Source organism: Chelonia mydas, chromosome 4 (genome assembly GCF_015237465.2).
Source record: "Chelonia mydas isolate rCheMyd1 chromosome 4, rCheMyd1.pri.v2, whole genome shotgun sequence".
NCBI lineage: Eukaryota > Metazoa > Chordata > Testudines > Cheloniidae > Chelonia > Chelonia mydas.
The window spans coordinates 69,828,513-69,852,707 of NC_057852.1; the positions used below are offsets into that span (position 1 = coordinate 69,828,513).

Genomic DNA, 24,195 nt, shown 5'->3' on the forward strand with positions numbered 1-24,195 from the left:
TATATGATGAAGGCAAGCTTGGCCTGGTCGACCCCTGGGACAAATCTAAGTGAGAAGCACTGCGATTTAGTTGGGGTTTGTCCTGCTTTGAGCAGGGGGTTGGACTAGATGACCTCCTCAGGTCTCTTTCAACCTAATCTTCTACAATTCTATGATCTACCATGTGTTGGAATTCTGTATGGTAGAAATTATTTCACTTTTTATTTTTTTACAAAGGTATTAAGCAAGAACAATGCTTGAAGTAACAAAAATCAAATTGTTTTCAACAGCAGTTGAACAATAATGTTTTCATATTTTTTCTCCCACCAGCAGCCTGGCCATCCCAGAGCCCTCAAGGGAGCCCCTAGCACTCCGCCAGTTCTGCTCTCTATTCTCTATTGCAGTCCCAGTCCTTTCCACACTCTCCCCTCCCTCAGCTCGACTCCCCACTTCACACAGTCCCAGCTCTTCTCCCTGTTCTACGCTCCCACAGCCTGGCTCCCATTCCACACTTCCCCTCCTCCCAACTTGGCTCCCGTTCCCTCAGGCCACTGGTTGGACCACCTAGTACTAGTTCATCATTAAATATTTATTTGCATAATTTTACTGAGGAAAAAATGTCAATTGAATAAAATACTTAGTACTGCCAGGGTGGTCAAGTCACTTGCAGTCACTTAACACTTTCACCTAGTGAGGTTAGTAAGGGACATAGGGATCACTTTACCCATCCATCAAATGCAGCCACGTTTGGGATGGAACACAGTCGTTTTTACCACCATATAGTAACATTTAGAGAGGAAGTGAAGAATGCTGTAGTCAATTAACATTTCAGAGAGGCATTATGGGAGCTGAATATTGTTTATTTCTGAGTTGGAATTTGGCCAATACCCTATTGCTCAATACTTGTTCTTGGGGGTCTCCGTTTTTCCTATTCTAAAGAACTCTACATATTAGTAGATTTATTGGTCCAGCTCAGCCTTCAGCTATGTGGAAGGTAACCCCTATTAACTTCAAGGGGAACTACACATGTGACAGAATCCAGAATTGTGCCCATTTGGTTTGCTGACAGAAATATATGGAGGCTGGAACCTAAGTTTCATCAGCCATCACAGCAAAAGTTTGATACAAACCCAGATTTTTCTCTGATTTGCACCCATGCAAGTCAGTTAAGTTTGGATGGGTGTCACTGACAGCAAAATTTTGGTCCACAGAGTGATTCTATAAATGCAAAGTGTAAACCACTAGAAAGAAAGCATGGAATTAGTCATCAGACAATGACAGCATCCCTTTCAAAGTAGAATAAACATGCATTTTCAGATATGAATATATCCGTTTAAAAGGATCTTGACTGTAGGACATATCTAATTCTTTCCTTCAAGCAGTTGCATTCTTCAGTAGTGTTGCCTAGGTCACTGACAGAGGAAAATATCATGATGCAGAGTTTTTAAAAGGACTAGACTTAAATAGGAACAGCAAGTACCAAGTTAACTAAACCTTTGTAAAGAGAAAAGAAAACATCACTTTGGAACACTTTTGTAAAAGTAACATAAGCTGTATTTTTCATCATTGCTGATGCTAAATTTAATTGCTGTTTCTATGCTCTTCAAAACGTTAAACCAAAGAGTTCTTGGGATAAGGAACAATGCAGGGAGAACAGGGCAATGTTTTTGCCTTTACTTGAGCTAAAGCAGCTGGTCTGCTCTTCCAGACTTATTCTGTACATTGAACTTTGCCTCAGTAACTACTGATATGCCAAATGTTTTACTGACCTCCAGGTTCCCTGCATCTGTCAGTGATGATGGTGAGCATCATAAGGGACAGCCATCCATGTACATATAACTCTCACTCGGTCCGTCATTACCAAGGACATCCCCCACTTTAGAACACAATTTATTGCTGTCCTATATAAATCTGGCATTTATTTTCCTGGTTTTGTGAATTATGTCTATCACAGTTTGCTCAAACTGAGTTTACAGTCAGTGTGGTTTATGCCAAAACATTCATGTGTTGGATGGAGCTTCTGAGAGCCCCTTGCTTAAAAATTCCACCACCAAATTGAGGGTAAAGGTTAAGGTGGTTTCTCTTCCTCTGAGGGAGCTCATCTCATCTCTGAAATGTTCATTCATCCCTGCCAAACTTATCTCTGGGGCTCATGAAAATACATCTGAAGTGAAAGTTTTCTGCAGTTGAAATGAACTGAATTTCAGCAAATGTCAGGTTTGGCTGTTTTTGTTTTTTAGTTTTCCAGTTTGTAGTCATAGGATTTGTCACAGGTCCAAGGGAGAGAACTTCTATGGGAACCCTTTGTGAAAATGACAATTCATCATTCTGCTAAACTAATGAACCCCGTTGTTTTTGTTGTTTTGTATTACAGTAACACCTAGAGGCCTCAGCGGAGATTGAAACCCCATTGGGCTAGGCACTGCACTACACAGAGAGAGAGCTCCTTTCCCAAAGATCTTACAATCTGAATAGACAAGACAAAGGGTGGGAGGGGAAACAGAATCATGGAGAAGTGAAGTAACTGTCCCACGGTCACACAGCAAGTCAGTGGCAGAACCAGGATTAGAACCAAGGACTCCTCACCCAATGACTTTCCCAGTAGACCATACTGCTTCCTATTGTTAAAAGCTTCCTGCCCTATTGTCCTCCCTGTGTTCTTCATCTTGAGCGCCACATGTAGCTCTCTAGGAATCTAAGTCCTATATGGCTGTCAAGGATATGAGCAGATTCTATACTATACTGGACTATAAGGTGGATAGAAAGCTGGCTAGATTGTCGGGCTCAAAGGGTAGCGATCAATGGCTCCATGTCTAGTTGGCAGCCAGTATCAAGTGGAGTGCCCCAAGGGTCGGTCCTGGGGCCGGTTTTGTTGAATATCTTCATAAATGATCTGGAGGATGGTGTGGATTGCACCCTCAGCAAGTTTGCAGATGACACTAAACTGGGAGGAGAGGTAGATACGCTGGAGGGTAGGGATAGGATACAGAGGGCCCTAGACAAATTAGAGGATTGGGCCAAAAGAAATCTGATGAGGTTCAACAAGGACAAGTGCAGAGTCCTGCACTTAGGACGGAAGAATTCAATGCACCGCTATAGACTAGGGACCGAATGGCTCCGCAGCAGTTCTGCAGAAAAGGACCTAGGGGTTACAGTGAACGAGAAGCTGGATATGAGTCAACAGTGTGCCCTTGTTGCCAAGAAGGCCAATGGCATTTTGGGATGTATAAGTAGGGGCATTTCCAGGAGATCGAGGGACGTGATCATTCCCCTCTATTGGACACTGGTGAGGCCTCATCTGGAGTACTGTGTCCAGTTTTGGGCCCCACACTACAAGAAGGATGTGGAAAAATTGGAAAGAGTCCAGCGGAGGGCAACAAAAATGATTAGGGGACGGGAACACATGAGTTATGAGGAGAGGCTGAGGGAACTGGGGATGTTTAGTCTACGGAAGAGAAGAATAAGGGGGGATTTGATAGCTGCTTAAAACTACCTGAAAGGGGGTTCTGAAGAGCATGGCTCTAGACTGTTCACAGTGGTAGCAAATAACAGAACAAGGAGTAATGGTCTCAAGTTGCAGTGGCGGAGATTTAGGTTGGATATTAGGAAAAACTTTTTCACTAGGAGGGTGGTGAAACACTGGAATGTGTTACCTAAGGAGGTGGTGGAATCTCCTTCCTTAGAAGTTTTTAAGGTCAGGCTTGACAAAACCCTGGCTGGGATGATTTATTTGGGGATCGGTCCTGCTTTGAGCAGGGGGTTGGACTAGATGACCTCCTGAGGTCCCTTCCAATCCTGATATTCTATGATTCTCCTTGGTTGTCCTGTGAAATATGGTTGTTTTTTTAAAAGGAAATTTTAAATTTAATGAAATGTGCACATGAGTTACCACAGAAAATATCATCTTTGCATTATTAAAATAAAATGACTAAATACAACCACCATATATCCATACTCTAAGGGACTGGGGCATGGGCGGTCTGGTCTAGTGGTCGCAGCTGTGCTGGGGTCCACATATCAGGGACAGTAGTATTTGAGCAGGGGTCAGAGGAATCACTGTAAACCAGGCTGAGTAAGCAAAAGTTGGGTGAAAGTCAAGCCAGGGTTGGAGACTGGAGATCAGAGATAATACTAGGCTAGAATCAGGAGGCAAGAGTCAGGCTCAGGATCAGGCTGGAGACCAGTCTGGAGTTGCAGCAGGCCCAAAGTCTGTTTTGTTGTCCAGGCAACCTCTTGGGGCACTCTCCAGGGTTAGATAGGGTGGTTGGCCAATCAGAGGGCTGCAGGGTACTGTCATTATGGGTCATTTTGGGCGATACTTCCTGCGGCGCTTATTCTCCACAGTGCTCTCTGGCTGTGCCTCTGCATGGTTTCCTGGTGTCACTGTGGGACCGTCAGCTGTCACAGGCTCTGTAGACGTAGGTTCTAACCACCCATCCTTAAACATGCATTTGAACTTTGAATGCCAAGCTGTGCCCGAGTCACAATTATAAACCAAATATTTGTGTGAGTAATGCTGTGCAAAAAATTTTTGGCAAACTTTTTTTGGCAAAAAATGCAAATTCAATTACACTGAAATGTTTTGTGAATTTGTGTTGGTTTTGCCAAATTGTTCACATAAAAAAAAATCCAAAAATGTCAAACCATTTTGAGATTTTGGTTTGCGATAATTTTTTGAAATTTCCTTCAATTTTATTGAAACCCTCCCCCCCCCCCAAAAAAAAACCAGACAAAAACCTTTAAAAAATGGTCAAAGTTGAAATAAAATGTTTTGTTTTGGGTTGAACAAAATGTTTCATTCAACCCAAAATTAAACTTTTTTACTTTTTGATACTCTGAGAATTCCAAAAAATCTCATTTTTGGTTTGACCCAAATGAAATGTGGCATTGGTTTGTGTTTTTTTATTTTTGTTTGTTGTTGTTTTGTTTTTTTAATTGCTGGTGAACTAAAACATCCATTATTCTTAGTGTGAGAGTTACTTTACTTGTGAGTTACTCAAGGCTAAGTAAAGTATAGACCAAGAAATTTACATTAAGGAAAAAGACACGTAGGATTGGTGCAGTAGCCAAAACCATGACCTCCTGCATCTTGACCATGGTTGCATCTGGAAGTCTTTATTTTCCAGATGCTTTTTATCTATTTCTTTTTCCAAATGATTGCTGCAGATGCATATGCAAAACATTTAAAAATGACCAGAGACTTACTGTCAGCCTAATCTAAACAAACTGGTGATGCACGTGCACTCTGTTGGAGAGAGGGAGTGTGTACTGATTTATTTACCTTGTTTTGTAGCTTTTTGGCCTACCAACCTGGCTAGTATCCTATACATGTTGTCCCCGTTGGCCAAAGCACAGAACTGTACTTCAGACAAATAATTTATGAAGGGATGTCACATAAATGTCTGTAAATCAGTCAGAGGAGCTTCTTTTCTTTTTATTCAGATATTAATTGATTTTGTATATAAAAACAAGTTATGGTTTGTTGGTGGCAGGGGATGCTTAGTGCACTAGCCTTTCAACAACTGGAGACCAAGGTTGATTTTGGATAAATCACAAATACGACTGAGATTAGCCTCCTCTCAGTCCCTAGTGGATGTTTGTTCACATCACATATATTTGGCATGTTTGTCAGTCACTGCTTAAGAGAGACCCAGGACTGCAATAACTAGAGTGTTTCAGACTAAGATCCATGGGCTGTGTTGAGTAGGGAAATTCATGTGTCATTCTTCTCTAGCTTTGGCTCCAGTCAATGCTATATTAATTTCTTCATTTTCATGAATATCAGTTCAAAATACAACCTTTACAATAATTGTACGGGGCGGGGTTACAATTTATATTGCCTAGATTACCAGAATTTCAGAAAGGGCTGGATTTTTTTTAAACTGAAATCAAATGTGCCTGCCCATTCCTTGGAAAAATGTTTCACAATGGATATGACATAATCTCAATTATAGCAGCCAGGAGGCACTCAAGCCCAGATCTTCAAAGATATTTAGTCTCCTTCCCATTGAAAACAATGGAAGTTAGGTGCCTAAATATCTTTACTGATTGGGTCCTCAGATACTTACGGTGATGAATGCCAATATGAAAACCTAAATAAGCTGATAATTTGCACAAGTGGAGCGGGCTTGATTGGAAACTCAAAAAAATGGTTCTGGTTTTTATTAGGTGAAAATGCATTTTAATTGCATGCCTTGCAGAAATGACTGTCCTGGGTGATACGATCCCAGCTTTTAGGTGAATGGCTCCCTCTTTGTTGTTGAATCTCTGAAAAAAGGATCAAACATGCTGGGAAATATGTATTATACATACCAACTTTCATCCTGGCTGATCTATGGGTAAGATTGATTTTTAATCAGTCTCTTGCCCTTTTCTTAAGATACTTTCCTGTGGGAAGTAGATGAACTTTGTTACCTTTGTTTCATTTTGAGGGTATCATCCCTTAGTCAAGACTCTGCATAGGCAGTCCTTCATTAATCCAAGTGCATTTAATTAGCACTACTGGGAGGAATTTGGGGGTTGTCAAGGTTCCTTCCCCACTCTGAACTCTAGGGTACAGATGTGGGGACCCACATGAAAGACCCCCTAAGCTTATTCTTACCAGCTTAGGTTAAAAACTTCCCCAAGGTACAAACTTTGCCTTGTCCTTGAACAGTATGCTGCCACCACCAAGCGTTTTAAGCAAAGAACAGGGAAAGAGCCCACTTGGGGATGTCTTCCCCCAAAATATCCCCCCAAGCCCTATACCCCCTTTCCTAGTGAAGGCTTGATAAGAATCCTCACCAATTTGTACAGGTGAACACAGACCCAAACCCTTGGATCTTAAGAACAATGAAAAATCAATCAGGTTCTTAAAAGAATAATTTTAATTAAAGAAAAGGTAAAAGAATCACCTCTGTAAAATCAGGATGGTAAATACCTTAGAGGGTTATCAGATTCAAAACATAGAGAATCCCTCTAGGCAAAACCTTAAGTTACAAAAGACACAAAAACAGGAATATACATTCCATCCAGCACAGCTTATTTTACCAGCCATTAAACAAAAGAAAATGTAACGCATTTTCTAGCTAGATTACTTATAGATTACTTACTAACTTTACAGGAGTTGTAAGGCTGCATTCATGATCTGTTCCTGGCAAAAGCATCACACAGACAGACCAAACCCTTTGTTCCCCCCGCCCCTCCAGATTTGAAAGAATCTTGTCCCCTCATTGGCCATTTTGGGTGAGGTGCCAGTGGGGTTACCTTAGCTTCTTAACCCTTTACAGGTGAAAGGGTTTTGCCTTGGGCCAGGAGGGATTTTATAGCACTGTATACAGAAGGGTGGTTACCCTTCCCTTTATATTTATGACAGGGGTTTTAAAACCTTATAGTATGCATGACAAGACCAAACTAATAACATTTGTTCTTTATGTGCAGCTGCAGCTTCAAAGCTTGGGATCCATGCTTACCATAATTCTGCATTTTAAAGTAATTGAAAATACTTTACATGGATGGGAATTTGCTATGTGCCAGAAGCCAGAACAGACTTTTGTAAGGCTTTGGTTATAAAAGGAGAATCAAATTAATGTTCATTTGGATTTCTGTGAAACTGAGCCACGCTGATGGCAAAAGAGAACACATCCTTGGGACTGTAACAACCACCAGCCTGTTGCCCTTGTTTACTCTGTCAGAACAGTGGGACGGAGGAGTGGAAAAAATCCCATCCAGTGTGCACACTGTAATCAAAGAATGAAAAGTGTTGCTGGTTTGGCCTGCTTTCTAAATAAATGTTACAGTGAGTATTCAAAACAGGCTGGAATTGAGCCAAGGTTCCAAAATTCTCTGCTGTCAAGTTTCTGCATGTGAAATAATTAAAAGTAAAATATGTGGAGTGTCTATGGGCAGTTTCCCTGTGCCCTCTCTGGCCAAAATAATTCAAATCTATATGCTTGAAGTTATGCATCTAAATCCAGATCTGGGCCCCTACATAAGAAGGGCGGGGGGGTTGGCGGTGCTGAGCTTCTTTGAAGCTCCCTTTGAAGTCCATGGAAATTTCGGCCTGATTTTGAAAGACAGCATAACATTTTCAGCCACAGTTTTGTGCTGACAGTTATTTGCACCTATATTTTAATTCTGCCTTTTCTTATTGTGTTCTACAGTCTTAATCCTCCCACTGTGCACTGAAGATTATATAGACAAAAAATTCACATTCAAATGCACAAATAAATTAGCAGCATTTTGTCTATTGTTCCCTAGAATAGGCTAAACATAGTCATGTGAGCAGCCAGGAACAAGAAGAAAAGTCTCAGGACACAGTGTGTCCAGATAAGTGCATAGAGATGGCGAAACCACTGCAAAAGCCAGTGAATAGATGGTTTGGGTGACAACCAAAACAGTAGAATGGTAATCACTTGAGGTGGTGGTCTGAACGGATTGCAACAACCATGGAGGGAGCTGATGTTGCTCATTACAGGGGCCATGCCCTGGAGGGTAAATTGTAAATCCAATGGTGAATGAGATGAGTGGGCACCAGTGGCCACTGGCAGAGCTCCACTGGGGAAGGGGCAGTGATTTGTGGCAATGGCATACATAATCCCTGATGGGGCCAATGCTTTGTCTCCTGAATCTCTCCCATTCCCTAAGGGCCCACTTTCCAGGTCCCTGCAGTGTTGTTTCTCTTCTGTCTTTGCTATATAAGAGCATGACCACCTTTCTGACCATACACACCCAATGTCCTTCTATTTATCTCCATTTGCTTGTAGCCATATTGAAGCTCATGTCAAAAAATGTATGTAACTTTTTTTTGGTATACCTAAGTGTGATTTAAGAGAGGGGGATAGAATCATAGAAGATTAGGGTTGGAAGAGACCTCAGGAGTCATCTAGTCCAACCCCCTGCTCAAAGCAAGACCAACACCAACTAAATCATCCCAGCCAAGGCTTTTTCAAGCCAGGCCTTAAAAACCTCCAAGGATGGAGATTCCACCACTTCCTAGGTAACCCATTCCAGTGCTTCACCACTGTCCTAGTAAAATAGTGTTTCCTAATATCCAAACTAGACCTCCCCCACTGCAACTTGAGACCATTACTCCTTGTTCTGTCATCTGGTACCACTGAGAACAGCCGAGCTCCATCCTCTTTGGAATAGGAATAGATCATCTCCATGGGGGGTCACAGCTCTCCTATCTCCTCTCTCCAGCCACAGTCCAAAACAGTCCAGAGTTGTTACAAGGCATATCTATTTGCTAAGGTTTTTTAGGGCTGCTAGCTGTACACATTTTTTATAGTTATATATCAAAGGCAGGTTGCCTGAAGTAGCTACCTCATTGTTTGAGTCATGTTTTGTAAATCTACGTAAATTTTGTTGATAAACATATTGTTACCCCCTTTGACCCAAGCGAGTGGCCAAAGCTCGGGGCCCTGGAGTTTGTTTCTGTTAGGAGGAGAAATTGATGAGTGAGACAGGTATCTGTGATGCAATTCTGTTTGTTTACAAAGAATGTACAGAGGCCTGTTTCTATGAACACTGCAGGAATCAAATAGGAGATAGCTTCTTTGCTCACAGCGCCAACCTCCTTTCAATCAGCCTTGGCCCAAAAGCTCTCTGTAAGATTTTTCTCAGGGCTGTGCTCTGAGTGCTTGTCACTGGCTTTCTGCTCCTTCTCTGTAGCCTGGTCCAATCTTAACAGTTAGATCGACATAGCGCCGGTGCTCAGGGGTGTGAAAAATCCACATCCCTCAGCACCACAGCTATGTCAACCTACTCAATCTAGCTACCATTGCTCATGGAGGTAGAGTTCCTATAGCTTTGAAAAAACCCTTTCTGTCACTATAGGAAGTATAAAGAAAAGGAGGACTTGTGGCACCTTAGAGACTAACAAATTTATTTGAGCATAAGCTTTCATGAAAGCTTATGCTCAGATAAATTTGTTAGCCTCTAAGGTGCCACAAGTACTCCTTTTCTTTTTGCGGATACAGACTAACACGGCTGCTACTCTGAAACCTATAGGAAGTATCCACACTATGGCACTACAGTGCCATAGCTGTTGTGCCTGTAGTATACGCAGGGCCTGTGTCTGTTTCTGTGGTGTTTTTCTTTCTGCTTCTCTCTCTCACTCACACTCTCTCTCACTCACACACACACACACACACACACACACACTCTCTCTCTCTCTCTCTCTCTCTCTGACATGCACACCTCTACTAAAACCAATACCCAGCCAACCCTCTCTCCTGTATAGTTTGAATTCCTGAGCGATCTCACATGTGCCTTTGTTTTTGGGCAGTGAAATGTACGAGTTTGTTCTGGGAAGTGTGCCTGTCTTTGGGGTGTGGCTGCTGTTGTTTTATAAAGGTGCTGTAGTGTTTCTTACCACTATCTTAAATGAAAAGTGGCGGTTACAGCCAACAGGTTTAATGCCATTTCACTCAGCCCACAACAGTATGCAGATTTGTCTGGACCAATGTTATCCTGCCTTGACCTCACCAAGCCTAAGCCTTGGGTGACCACACTTCTTCCATGCTAGTTCCCCATGTGCTGTGCAAAACTGAAATAGTACTGGCACAGGGGCAGCATAACACCCCGCTTTTTGTGTAACTTTCTTGGGCTTATTGTAGGTTATTCCTTTTTGGACATCTGTGTGCCAGGTAGCGTGTGGGATGATTGAGACCTAGATGTATTTTGCTAAGCTGCTTCTTGAATTTAATGATTAAAATATGAAATTGTAGCATGTGATATGAAAGCGTGGTTTCTTAATGTATTGCTGTATATTAGTCACTTGTGATTCGCTTCTCAAAATAGCCTATATGTCACCAGTTGATATGGAAAATGTTATCTTTTTTTAACAGTAACCTATCCATTTCCCCACTATTAATTTACTTTCAGTAACAGAATATAAAATGTTTCAAGCAGAATGAGTCCAATTATAGTCTTCCGCATCAATTCACTTGTTTCCTTATTGGTTTCTGACAGTTCATTTCTACTATATCAGCTTAATAAACACTAAAATTATAGTACAAGGCTATATATAAGGAATTACCTCCTGTCCCTATCCTGGAAACATGACTGAGATTGATAGAAATATTTTCAGGTAACTACCCAATACGTGGTTTCTCCATTTTATTACTAATTTTGAAAGATCCAGCACCAGCAGTTGACTAGTTAGTTATGTGTTGACAGGAAGATGGACTGAGATGCTCTAACCCAATTGGAATCTTTTTACATCTTTATCATCTATGAATCTTAAATTCTAAATAATTTTAAATGGTCCTAGCAACAGCACAAACTAGGAGAGCATGATTTTTTCTATCATCCCATTAACATTTTCACAATAAGAGAAAAGTTTCACTTTTAAATAAAAATGGGTCCGGACCAAAACCCCAGGTCTAAACACCCCGAAGTGTGTGGATGTTTGGAATCTGACCTGGATCCAGTTACGTATATTGCAAAGCATCTCTCTTTACAATGGGCTACACCAAAATCAGAGATCTGACAACAGTCAAACACTGGGGTGTTGAAAATCCAGCACTGAGCCAGTATCGAAGGTTACAGTGGCATTATGCAACTTCATCAGGCTGTAGATGGGAACCCCGGTGTGCTACTCTTTTAAAAATGCAGAGACCTGACAGAAGTGTTCAGTTCCACACTGCTTGAACTGAATAAGTATATCCTTGTCTACACTAGAAAATTTAACCATTATTTTCAGTAGTGAATCCCTTGTACAAGTACTGAAAATGGTTTTGATGCTAGTGCAGACGAGACAAACCCATTTTCAATCACTCCAGATAGTGGGACTGAGACTTTCTGAAAGTGTGATCGTACTTGCTGCAACGGTATGGAGAACAGCTTTTTTCTTTGTATACCAGCATTTAAACAGTTGTTTTCCTGTCATGAGGCCACACTATTGAAAAGTGCTTTCAGTGCTGGTTCAGTTTCCCAGTGTAAAGCAGGCTCTGGGACTGACTAGTCTTTCAGAAACAGTATTGCCATGTCATTTCCCAGCTGTGCTAGGAAGAGAAAACTTTGTTACACACTATGTATTCACAAACAGTAACATGGGTTAATTATAGTGCTGAGGCTACACCACTCTAGTTAAGATTGCATCACAACTTCTCCTTAAATGTTGACCTTTCTAAGGGGTCTATACTGCAAATAGACATCCGGGGCTGGCCTCTGCCAGCTGACTTGGGCTCACAATGAGGGGCTCTTTAATTGTGGTGTAGACGTTCAGGCTTAGGCTGCCACCTGAGCTCTGGGACTTTCCCACCTTTCAGGGTCCTAGAGCCTGGGCTCCAGCCAAAGCGCAAACATTTATACTGCAGCTAAAAAGACCCTTAGCTTGAGCTCTGCAAGCTTGAGTCAGTTGGCATGGGCAAGCCATGGGCTTTTAATTGCAGTCTAGACATACCCTAAGTCCTCTAAAATCAACATGCTTAGTCAGATTCCTTTGATATTTGGTGTGCCTCAGGAGAGTATGGGATATGGTTAGTGATCCTAATTTGGAATCATATGAGTTAGGGGTTAAAGGAGGGTTGGGCAAACCATGGCCCGTGGGCCGGAGCTGTTGTAAGCCAACCCATGAGTTCCTGCTCCAGCACTCCAGCCAGGGTTCTCGGTCGGGGGGCACACCATGCAGCTCCCGAAAGCCATGGCATGGCCCCTGCTCTGAGGGTTGGGGGCTGCTCCTCATGTAGGAGCCAGAGAAGGGACATGCCACTGCTTCCGGGAGCCACTTGAGGTAAGCGCTGCTCAGAGCCTGCACCCCTGAGCCTCTCCACACGCCCCAGCCCTGATCCCCCTCCCGCTCTCCAAACATCTCGATCCCAGCAGGGAGCATCCTCCTGCACCCCAAACCTCTCATCCCCAGCCACGCCCCAGAGCCCGCTCCCCCAACCAGAGCCCTCACCCTTTCCCGCACCCCAACCCCAATTTTGTGAGCATTCATTGCCCGCCATACGATTTCTGTTCCCTGATGTGGCCCTCAGGCCAAAAAGTTTGCCCACGCCTGGGTTAAAGAGACATAAGATCCTCCAAAACATTTTCCAAACAGTTTCTAAATTTCTTCTTTTTTGCAGGGCAAGGGGTCAAACTATTGATGTAGTGTGAGTCAAAATGGGCTCAATCTGTCAAGTTTTACCCAAGGCAGTGCATGGCACCCACTAAATCTTTGGGCAGTTAAACTGAGCATGGTCTTTAAGGACATGGTCACTTCTTTGCTTGCGCAGATGTGGCGTCTGGAAGGATTACAGTGCACATGCACCAGTAAAGAAAAAAAACATGAGAGCATTTCTATGCAGCTATTTTATAGTGCCTGGGTAGTTTGAGGGAACATGCTAATGCCATTGTCTCCATGAACACCGCACCATTGACGTATGTAGTTCAAATTTTGTACACCTGTATAATAAAGATGTAATAACTCATGTTGCTTGCTACATGAGTTCTCCGTTGTAACGTGTTTTTAATTTATGGGGAGGATTACTGTGAAGACAGGAGAATAGTCAGCAGTCTAACCAAAATTTTTGTTATGGAGAGGAGCTAGATGATTTCTGAGGGGAGGTAGGGACCAGGAAAGGGAGAGGGGTTGCAGCTGCGGAAGGGGTGGGAAATGGAAACCGGTGGTAGGCAAGCCTTGGATTGGTTGTTTTTGAGAAAATCTGTACTTTACTAGCCTCTGCTTGCAGTGTGTGTGGGGGGGGGGGGCTAAATTGTAGGGGGGAACACAGTGAATGGGTCAGAGGCATAGCTTGGGGGGACCGCTTAAGCCAGGCTGATGGTGTCCAGACTATGGGAGGCAGCGCTGGCTGTTTCGGTATGCAAATTGTGGGACATGATATGAACAACTGCCTAAATGACTACTAACTTCTACCAATAACATATCTTTTCCTAAGCAATTCAGTGGCAAAACTCTACATTAACACAGAGTTAAAGTTGCTTGGTGGTATGTCACCACCTTGCAGAATGCTCAGTTAAGCAAAACTCAGACTTCTGAAAACCATGCAACTTCAACTCTGCCCTCTTTTAGCAGTGCCCCAAAAAGTCTTGTTAAATACATATCTTTACTCTGCCAACCCTACAGGTGCTGAAATGTACAAGCTCTTCATCTCGTTTTACCACCCATTTTCTCTGACCCAGAGGAGTGACCTGGGAAAAGTTAGAGATCAAAGACAAAATGAGGCTGGGGGGTGTAAGCTGAGAAACTGCTCCTTCTTTTGGATTCTCCTGCATTTGGAGAAGCAGAACTTGGTACCTTCTTTGTAAATAAACAAGATTGCATCAAAGAAAATACCAGTCTCTATCAATTTCTACTTCCAACTGGAATGTTCCCAGGGCCCTGAAATTTGACCACCCATTCATATCGAAAAGGGGCAACAGTATGTACAATGCACACCCCACTTTCCCTTTCATTCTTGCTGAACTAGTCATGCCTCCTTTATAGGCGCTGTTATCATATTTGTAGTGTCATTGCTAACTTTGCTTGCTATTTTTTGTGTGTATTATGTTGGCACCCACTTCAGCACCATTTCAACTCCTATTTGAACTAACGCTTGAGAAAAAAATCAAAAAGAAACATTTTAAACTTTTGCCATAGAACTGACCCTCAGATCACAACAAAGTGAGTTAGAAGAAGAATTGTATGACTTCAGCTGAGCATCTGCATTATTACTGATAACTGTGGTAACAACTGTGGTAACAACACAAAGAATATAGTTTTAAAAAAAATAGAATATCAGGTTCACAGCTTGAATTTCATGAGTTTGGACAGGGTAGGTGAGATCCTGACCCTACTGAAGTCAATGTCAAAAACTCATTGACTTCAGTAAGGGCAGGATTTTACCCAGATATTTTTAAATGTTAATGGTTTAATAAAAAACATTACTTTCTTGTATTGTGTTGCAGGGGATTTCCAAAGAAAACAGGCAGAACTGCTAGGATAGCATCTGATGAAGAGATTCAAGGGACAAAAGATGCTGTCATACAAGACCTGGAAAGAAAACTTCGTTTCAAGGAAGAACTTTTGAACAATGGCCAGCCGGTATTTAAACATAACATGTAATGGGGGGATTGGGCATAGTTTCCTAGATAATTTATTATTTGTATTACAGTAGTGCCCAGAGGCTCCCGCGGGATTAGGGCCATTGCGCTAGGCACAGTCCCTGCCTCAAAAAGCTTACAGTCTAATCTTAAGACGAGCCAAAACAAGTGGGTGTAACAAACAATTGGAAGAAATGCTGTTATGAAGCATGTGGTTACAGATTAGCCATGTGCACATCTAAAAGGTTTTGAGCCAAATATTTTTCTATGCATTGTCAGACATAAATAAAAAAGTTTCTAATTTACCTTTGAGAAGGTTCACCAGTTGTTCAGAAACACCCACTCTCTCAAACCTTGTGTGAATTTTTCAGTTAAGGGATTGTTTTAAGTGTCTTTGAAACCATAGTAGTCCAAGAATCAGGTGTTGACATCTTTCTTGTGATCTGTTTTAAATGATGAACGTTATTTATATGCTGTAGATTATCTTCCCCATTTTGTAAATGAGGGGCAAAATTTTCAAAAGCGTCTAAGTGATATAGAAATAATTGAAATCTCATTGATAATCAAAGGATTTTAGGTTTCTTGGGGTATGTCTACATTGGAAAAAAAAAAGACGTATGGCAGCGAGTCTCAGAGCCTGGGTCAATTCAGGTTATGGGGCTAAAAACAGCAGTGTAGATGTTCTCACTTAGGCTGGAGCCTGGGCTCTGAGACATTCCCCCCGTCTTCCCCCCGTACACACACACACACACACACTGGATTTCAGAGCCCATGCTCCAGCCCAAGCCTGAACACCTACACTGCTATTTTAGCCTGGTTGTGCAAGCCCTATGAGCCCAAATTAGTTGACCCAGACTCTGAGACTCACTGTTGTGGGTCTATTTTTGCTATGTAGAAATACCTTTAGTGCCTAAGTCACTTTTGAAAATTGGACTTAGGCTTCTAAATCACTAAAGAGTTTTTGAATATTTGCCATAGATAAATAAGAAGCAGAGAAGCTAAGTGACTCATTAGAAGTCTGCAGCAGGATTAGAACACAGGACTCTTGAATCCCAGTCTTGTGCTTTGGCTGCAGAACCATCCATTTTAAAATAAACTCAGCTTCTTAAAGCTGAAAGAATTACAGAAATCTAATTTTTCACCATTTCTGCTCCACCTTCGAGTCAGTTTCACTTTCATAGACTGTCACAATGCTGCAATACTTGATCTGCAAGAAAATGTTTAAATACATGGGAATATTTTTGTTGCAATTTAGAAGGAAAAAAATTTAATGGCAATTTCTATTAATGTTAAACTATGTGAAACCTTTTTTTACTAAACCTAAATTTTAGGTCTAATCTATATTATAGTGACAGGTTTCAGAGTAGCAGCCGTGTTAGTCTGTATTCACAAAAAGAAAAGGAGTACTTGTGGCACTTTATGCTCAAATAAATTTGTTAGTCTAAGCTTTCGTGAGCTACAGCTGAATGCATCCGATGAAGTGAGCTGTAGCTCACAAAAGCTTATGCTCAAATAAATTTGTTAGTCTCTAAGGTGCCACAAGTACTCCTTTTCTATATTCCAACCTGAAGCAAATACTCACCAGCAACCACACACCATACAACAGAACCAGTAACCCAGGAACCTATCCTTGCAACAAAGCCCGTTGCCAACTGTGTCCACATATCTATTCAGGAGACACCATCATAGGGCCTAATCACATCAGCCACACTTATCAGAGGCTCGTTCACCTGCACATCTACCAATGTGATATATGCCATCATGTGCCAGCAATGCCCCTCTGCCATGTACATTGGTCAAACTGGACAGTCTCTACGTAAAAGAATAAATGGACACAAATCAGATGTCAAGAATTATAACATTCAAAAACCAGTCGGAGAACACTTCAGTCTCTCTGGTCACTCGATTACAGACCTAAAAGTCGCAATATTAGAACAAAAAGACTTCAAAAACAGACTCCAACGAGAGACTGCTGAATTGGAATTAATTTGCAAACTGGATACAATTAACTTAGGCTTGAATAGAGACTGGGAGTGGATGGGTCATTACACAAAGTAAAACTATTTCCCTATGTTTATTCCCCCCTCCCCGCCACCCCACTGTTCCTCAGACCTTCTTGTCAACTGCTGGAAATGGCCCACCTTGATTATCACTACAAAAGGTTTCCTCCCTCCCTCCCTCCCCCCGCTCTCCTGCTGGTATTAGCTCATCTTAAGTGATCACTCTCCTTACAGTGAGTATGATAACACCCATTGTTTCATGTTCTCTGTGTATATAAATCTCCCCACTGTATTTTCCACTGAATGTATCTGATGAAGTAAGCTGTAGCTCACGAAAGCTTATGCTGAAATAAATTTGTTAGTCTCTAAGGTGCCACAAGTACTCCTTTTTTTTTGTGAATACAGACTAACACAGCTGCTACTCTGAAACCTGTATTACAGTGTCTCTTATAAACTGTTCCCTTATTCTACAGAAGGGTAGAAAGAAACAGGAAATCACAATCTCTCAGGAAGATAATATTTTATATAAAGTTGTCCTCTCTTTCACTGACAAATGGAGAAACAGAAAGAGACACTCTCCTTGGTATTCTCAATTGAACTTTATGTGGTTCTGATGTAGAAACTTACGGGCAATAGAGGGAAGTAGAAGCATTCAACTACTGTGCAGATAGGAATGTGTACTGATAAACAGTAGCAAAAAAGTTTCATTTTAATCCCATTGCTATTCTCTTTGATAACTGTATGTAAACCTAAATTAAAGAGGCTTCACCTACTTTCAGAAATGGCCTACGATAAAGCTACTTTTAATCCTTATACTATATCTGTTTTATAGGTGCTTTTCTTACTTAGAATCCAAAACAACCAGCAAACATCCATTTCTAACCACTTAGTGTTCTGTATGAAGGGGGAATGAAGGTGGTATTTTGTGGGTGGTGGATGTGATTGTGATAATGTTGCAAAGGTCAAATCATGGCTCTAGGAGGCAAGAGTCTGAAAGGTGTTTACTAATGATTTCCTACCTTTTTTATTATTTTGTTGGCAGTATACACACTCTGCACTACCCAACTACTTTAGGTAAAAAATATTTTTGTTTATGGGGAATAATATTAGAGCTACTGAGGCTTAAGTGAGAATTTTAAGGATATTTATTTACAAACCATGATGCTTGTGGCACTTCTTACATTTTCATATTTTATATTGTTCTCAATTATGAAGAACGTTTGTGTGAAATGGGTTCTTTGTTTCTTCATAATAGTATCTGCTGTTCCTGCTTGTTTCTCCTCCGAGGTAATAATTGTGTTTGGGAGTGTAATTGTTTTCTGTGGAAATTATGTTGATGCCACAAACAGAGGAGATGGATTTTTAATAAAGATCCTGTTTTCATTTCAGCAATACATTTGAGCAATATAGAAAATATGACACAGAAGCTAACTTATTTCTAAACTGAATGATTCTCAGATTTTCCCATGGGAACATTAGTTGCTCTGTAAGTTACCTGCCGTGTGGTTTTTAAAAGAGAAAAAATAACTTTCTTTTACTTCCCCTTCCCCTTCTCCACTTTCCTTTCCTCCCACCCCCCTTTTTTGTTTTATTTTGGTTCAGAGGTTAACATATGAGGAGAAGATGGCACGTCGACTACTGGGTGCTGACAATGCTGCAACTGTCTTTAATATACAGGAACCAGATGAAGAGCCCACTACACAGGTGCTACATAACTCTGCACTTGCACAGTAAAATAATCATTTCCTTTCCATTGTTCTTTTCAGACAACATTCTATTGGAGAGGTCCATATGGTAGGATAGATACACACAAGACAGGACGGATTTGACTATAGAAGTTGTGATTTATACACAAAAGCAATCAAGCAGAGAATACAATGCTTCTTGCTTAGTTTTTCCACACTGAATAAGATGAAAGCGTTCTCAAATGTCTGCTTCCCACTTTGAGCTTCATTTCTTTTTATTCTATCCTATCCTAACCCTTCAGTTTCTCAAGGCAAAAATACATCCTCTGTTATCCTGAGACTAACTTGTCTTGTATGCCTGTAATCTGTACTGTTGTGTGCAAACCAAAATCAGAAAGTCTGTTTAAAAAGCCAAGTAAACCAATTTTCCATTTTTGCTCTGATGCCAGTGTTGCTGTTCAGCCATTCATTTGCTTATGTTACCACATGCAGTACTTTCTTCTGAAAGAACTCCCAGAAATTGTAGTGGATTCCTCCTGATCTTCTTACTGCTAGCCTTCATTTTCTTTCTGCCCTTACAGGAAGCTTGCTCTCTTGATGCTTCTATAATGAATCCTGTGGATAATCAAAAGGTTTTCATCTTTCTTCTTTCTTGCTTTTTTGTCTATTGACTTTTTGTCTCCTGTACCTTTCACCTTCACTCTTTTCCTTTAATAACACTGCAGTGGCCAAACATTAATAACTTATTTCTGGGGTGCACTTACACACGTGGTGTTTAATTTAATTTAATATTTAGTAAGCAACTGCAGACAGATTAACTTTAACAACACTACCATGATAGCTCTCTGTACAAATATCTTTCCCCAGTAATTCTGAGATCCATTGACGCGAGATGCTTTGCATCCTGCATTGGCTCATCTAAGTAATGTAGAATATATACAACATGAATAATGAGATAATTGGATAAAATTTCATGGGGAAATTTGTAAAGAAATAGGCAAAATGTTTGTTATAACCAAAATTCAACTTTTCTCTCACTTTTTTCCTGCACAAAGTGATCATTCTTTTCTGTAACCAAGTCAGAGGGTTGCGATGAGGGGCTTAATGTCATCAGCCAGATCAAATTAATTTGCAGAGGGAGAATCTGTGAAAGGAGACTTTACATGAGATACCAATATTAATAAGAAAAAGAATGGTTAGAAATAATATAAAACCTACAAAAGGGTGTTCTATTTTCTGCAGCCTAAGAAAATCAATGATAAATAAAGATTTCTGCTGCTCTCTAGTCTTCAGTTCACTTACCATAAAGCCCACCTCAGACATGTCTAGATGCAGAGTATCTTCTTGTGGGTACAAATCAGTAGTAAATTTAAACAAATTGTGTATTTCACACTAAACATTCCTTATTGTTTGTTTGTTTATTTATTTATTTATTTATGTCACTGTTTTTTAAGCAAGGGCAATCTGTGGCAACAATTGGGTTGGGGCTGGAGACGTGAGAAAAATATGGCAGTTGTCGTCATATGCCAGTAATGTAGCTTTGTCACTGCTCAGGGAAAATGTAAACAAAATAATGGTATTTTTATTGTACTACTTGCAGTAAGGTTCTTCACAAACTCCAGCTGTGAACCATATGGTCTCATGGCCATCTGGAAACAAACCCCACCCTAAATCTGCCTACACCCTCCAGGAAAAATCAGTGTTTTTTTTCTTTATGAACTGTTTAAGAATATATGATGATATGCTTTGTGTGTTTGGAAAAAAAAGAGAGAGGAAGGAAAGCAACCAATGGCTTTTTTTCTTACGAATTAGATCCTAGGACAATATGAAATGTATGCCTAGTACCAGATGTTTTCATTGTTTTATAAGGATCTCATTTTGGCACAAATTGTTATATTTTTCTTCTACATGATACAATTTCCTTTTATATGTAAGATCCTAATCAATTGTCAAAGACTTAGGGAAAGAAATTCATTCGAATCACATCATATTATGTAGTAAATGACGACAGACAGTAACACGAACCTTCCTTGTCCGATAGGAGTATAAAGTCTCCAGCTTTGAGCAGAGACTGATCAGTGAGATTGAATACCGCCTGGAGAGGTCTCCTGTGGAGGAATCGGATGATGAGGTGCAGCATGGAGACGAGCCCACTGATAACAGTGTGGCACCATATTTTGAGATGAAGCTGAAACATTACAAAATCTTTGAAGGAATGCCAGTCACATTTACATGCAGAGTGGCTGGAAATCCAAAGCCAAAGGTGAGAGAAAGAAGGAAATCTCTTCAGAAGTGTGGAAACTTCTGAATTATTGTATTGATTATCTCTGTAATAACAAGTGTTCTGTGTATTATAAGTAGGGTGACCAGACAGCAAGTGTGAAAAATTGGGACGAGGGTGAGGGGTAATGGGAGCCTATATAAGAAAAAGACCCAAAAATTGGGAGTCCCTATAAAATCGGGACATCTGGTCACCCTAATTATAAGAACAACACGTTTTCTGTCTGGGGGCAGGTCCTCAGGTGACATCTTCTTAGTGTATGTGCTTCAGGTGCCACGTGACCTTCATCACCGAATTTGGTCCACTGGTTGGATAATTAGCTTCCACGGCCTGGGCCGCTGGGTACTGAGGGGGAGTGCAATGTGAATGCTGATCCGTGCCCCCCAATCAGGTGGCAGAAATTGTCATAGCTCTGTTGAAGCCAGTGAAGTTATGGTGATTTGCACCAGCTGAGGATCTGCATCTTGGGGTTTCTCTCTAAAGATGCACAGCTAACCATCTCCCAGTCACCTTAGCCATATATAATGGGTGTAAAATTTTCCAAATCACCCAAGTACCATTTTCAAAAGTGACTTAGGAGCTTAATTGTCATTGAAAGTCAATGGGACTTAGGTCATTTTTGAAAATAGTACTTAGATTCCTAGGTTACTTACAAAAAATGTCCCATATGTTTCTGATACATTGTAATGGTGCTCCTCATGCTTCTGTAATTTTTATTTTTTAATGACAGAAGTTTGTTCATCTCAAAATCTTCTTAAAGGTCACCATACCTTCCAGTGAAGCCTTGTCAAAGGAAACTGTCATTGACTGGGCAAAGATTTCTTAGAGGAGTTTACTCCACAGCCCACATGCCAAGCATCACTGTTTTCTTTTAGATTTTTAAAGTTCAAAAAATAACAATATAGCATCTCCTGGGTGTGGTGCACAGCGCTCAGGATGGGTTTCCTTTGAGAAAATGTTAAATCTCTGTTGATACTAGGTAATTAGTGTGGAAGAAAATGTCCTGTTTAGTAGACTGTGCTTAGTAATTTTAATGATTAACCAGTAATCTACCGACCTATTTAGGTAGCTGGAAAACAAAAGCAGCACTGGTTCCTTCTTGGCTTCATTCATAAAGCAAGTACCTTCATAATTGTCCTGCTGGGCAGGGGAAGATGGGAGGAAAGCAGTAATGTGTGGCAGGTTGTCACAGTGTCCCCTTGTGGCTAGATACTGTTTTTCATTTAGATTATTCCACTGAAGCCCAGCCTTCACAGCAGCGAAGGCCACATTGGTAAGTTGCCAGAAATGCAAGGGCGCTACATAATTTACATAATAAATGTATTTAGGATTTTAGTTTGAGGAAAATATACATTTTAAAAATGTGTTTATAGAGTGCTATTAGCATATAGTGTTACACAAAATTATAGAAAGACCAAATGTGTTTGGAGTGTTGCCAGGGAAGGACTAGTTGGGAAAACTGGCGCAGCTTCCCTGGAAGTTCAGCTTTATTGTTCAGCTGAAAGTTCAGCTTCTTGATGTTCAGCTTTATTTCTGAGCTTTATTTTTCAACAGTTTGAGTCTGTTACGCAATGTTGTGGTCCCTTTGATCCCTTCAGAGTCCAAATAGAAGAAATATCGGTTGACAAACATAAGTACTTCCAAAGAGACTTTTACAAATAGCAGCCCTCTTTATATAACCTACGAAAGCTTTCCTGGCCTGCTGCTCCTGAAACCCTCTGATCTGTTCATTTTATCTAGAACACTCCTGTGTTTCCTGCTTTTCACCTATTCTTACTGGTAGTCTGCTTCTTTAGAAAGAGATTGAAATGAGTAGCCACAGATTGTGTATCACAGACCTAATACCTTTCCATCTCTAATCGTTAATGTAATCCTAAAGAATGTATCTTGGTGGTGTTTAAGTGCAGTCCACACTGGATTTCCATGTTATAGTTAACAGTAGTTGTCATTGTCATCATCATGGCAAATCCCAAAGGACCCAGCCTCCTTGCAGTAACCAGATAAACATAGTGACATAATTAAATGGATATAATTAAGTGTCGGATTCAACACCCTATTGAAAAATTTAGTAGAAGGTTTTATCTCTGAGCTCTTGATTCAGGCTGTAAGACTGTGGACTCAGGAAGATAGAGAATAAGCATACATTTTTCTTCACAACCATCATAGTTAAATAATAGGGTGTGATTTCCAAAAACACTTTGCTCCCATTGAAGTCAATTAAGCCAACATTGAGCACTGCTGAAATCTCACTTAATTAAAAAATAAAATAAAAGCTTAAATTCTTAGGAAACTGAGGGTATGTTACTGGATCTCGAGAACCAACTCAGCAGCCTGTGGATTACATACCCCAAGCTTCTTTTTCTAATTTTTATTTTTGTATTCTCTCTCTGAAACTCAAATTTAATTCCACCCCATGTACTTGATGCTGCTGCACTTTTTACTAACATAGATTGACTTTAGAATGGCTGAATCATAAAAAGTTTTATGGTTATTTATGTTGAAGAAAATAATCCCATAGCCTTTTCAGTCTGTGTACTATTTTCTCTTGTACTTTGTTTCAGCTTTGTCCCACATTTGGACTTGGGAGGCTGAGAACAATCTTAGAATTGGCCTTCCTCAGCCTAATTTTTCTGGTCAATACTTGTGTATGTACAGAATGAGAAACACAGTGATGCAAACAAGTGGGCAGTATTGCACACGGAAGAGATCAAAGAGGGAGTTTTTAATTAACCACAGGTAGTATTTAAAAAATTCAGTTTCCTAAACTAAAATGTACAAAGCTCAATGTGGTATTGGCTAGTCCATTAAGGAGCCAGGACTAACTTCAGGCCTGATCCAATCTTATTGACTTTGATGGGTGCTGATTAAGATGGGAAGACAAATCAGGACAGAAAAGTTTCCAACTACATTAGGTCACTGTAGTTGGGTGTGTGGTCTGATGGAGAAGTGTGCTTTCTGCCCAAGGCTTATGAATCAGTTTGGGTGGACCATAGTGAACTATGGTCAATCCCTATATTTGGAGAGCATTCAATTGGCTGTTCCCTAAAAACACTGGATTCGAAATTAGTGCATTGTTTGATGTATGTTGTGATAGGGATATTATGCTCCATTTCTCCATTATATTAAAAATATATAAATTGAAAGTGGTCTGTCATCCTCATTGCTGGGGCTATGACCTTTATTCAGTTTGCTTGGAGATGCTTCATGTGTGATTTGCTCAGTTGCTAGGGGTGGAATC

General features: G+C 40.7%; 1 protein-coding gene across 4 annotated transcripts in view; it reads left to right on the plus strand.

Moving 5' to 3' along the window:
• The window catches only part of LOC102931710 (palladin), a 259,194-nt gene that overhangs the window by 204,644 nt on the left and 30,355 nt on the right, over window positions 1-24,195 (plus strand). For all 4 annotated transcript variants that reach the window (XM_037897506.2, XM_043545945.1, XM_043545946.1 and 1 more), the window contains 3 exons: window positions 14,857-14,992; window positions 18,594-18,695; window positions 20,718-20,939. In XM_037897506.2, coding sequence (XP_037753434.1) covers window positions 14,857-14,992; window positions 18,594-18,695; window positions 20,718-20,939 — 460 coding nt within the window. The remainder of the gene's footprint in view (window positions 1-14,856; window positions 14,993-18,593; window positions 18,696-20,717; window positions 20,940-24,195) is intronic.